The sequence below is a fragment of the Eimeria mitis genome, genomic scaffold, assembly GCF_000499745.2.
Source record: "Eimeria mitis Houghton genomic scaffold, Emh_scaff4620, whole genome shotgun sequence".
NCBI classification, from domain to species: domain Eukaryota; phylum Apicomplexa; class Conoidasida; order Eucoccidiorida; family Eimeriidae; genus Eimeria; species Eimeria mitis.
Genome location: NW_013572928.1, coordinates 3806 through 4625, shown reverse-complemented (window position 1 = coordinate 4625; position 820 = coordinate 3806). Strand labels below are relative to the sequence as shown.

The window sequence follows — 820 nt, the reverse complement described above, 5'->3', positions numbered from 1 at the left end:
TATATATATATATATATATATATATATATATATATATATGTATATATATTATGTATGTATAATCACCTGCATCTCCGAAAGACGTTGTGTTTCCTTCTTTATCTGCTTCTCTGTTTCTGGGTCTTCGCACCTAAACGCCACAGCAAAGCCTCGCAGTATCTCCTTATATAACTCTACTCAAGTATATATATATATATACATATATATATATGCATACATATTTATGTATGTATCTATACATATAATGTATACATATGTATACATATATATACACTATACAAGTATAAGTAAAAAACTATCTATGAGTTAGTGTGTGTGTTGTGTGGTGCGTGTCTCACCAGGGTGCGAGGACAACATGTTTTCTGTTGAGTGCCGGCATGACTTCATCGAAAGTAGTAATTTTTTCTATGGAGGCATCGAAGCGAGCTTTGGCTCTGTTGAAGAGATCTTTCTGGATCGTCTCCAGCATAGCTGGGATCGTCGATCCCGCCTCGGCCCACGGTACGTTCTGGGCCTCTGATGTGTCTCTACGCACAACACGGGTCTGCTTGTTCTCTACATCTCGCGGACCAACCTCTAGACGCAGGGGGACCCCCTTCAGCTCCCAGTCGTTGAACTTCCACCCAGGCGTGTAGTTTGTCTGTACATACACCCCAACACACGAAAAAAAAAAACAGAACCAAATGCAACTCAACAACAGAAAAAAGAAAAAAGAAAAAATATAAATTATACACACACTTTCAACTCTATAACGCAAAAAATAAGAGAGATGCGAGAAGCAATAGAGACGTCCTGGGGAAACAAAGCGATGAATAGAGGG

The 820-nt window shown here is 39.1% G+C and overlaps 1 protein-coding gene across 1 annotated transcript in view; it reads right to left on the bottom strand.

The window, feature by feature from the left end:
* Positions 1–48: 48 nt before the first annotated feature.
* EMH_0076620 (prolyl-tRNA synthetase, putative) overlaps positions 49–820 on the bottom strand; it is a gene marked incomplete at both ends in the record, with an annotated part of 4335 nt that continues 3563 nt past the window's right edge. Inside the window, 2 exons of the mRNA XM_013499744.1 lie at positions 49–130; positions 339–640. Coding sequence (XP_013355198.1) covers positions 49–130; positions 339–640 — 384 coding nt within the window. The remainder of the gene's footprint in view (positions 131–338; positions 641–820) is intronic.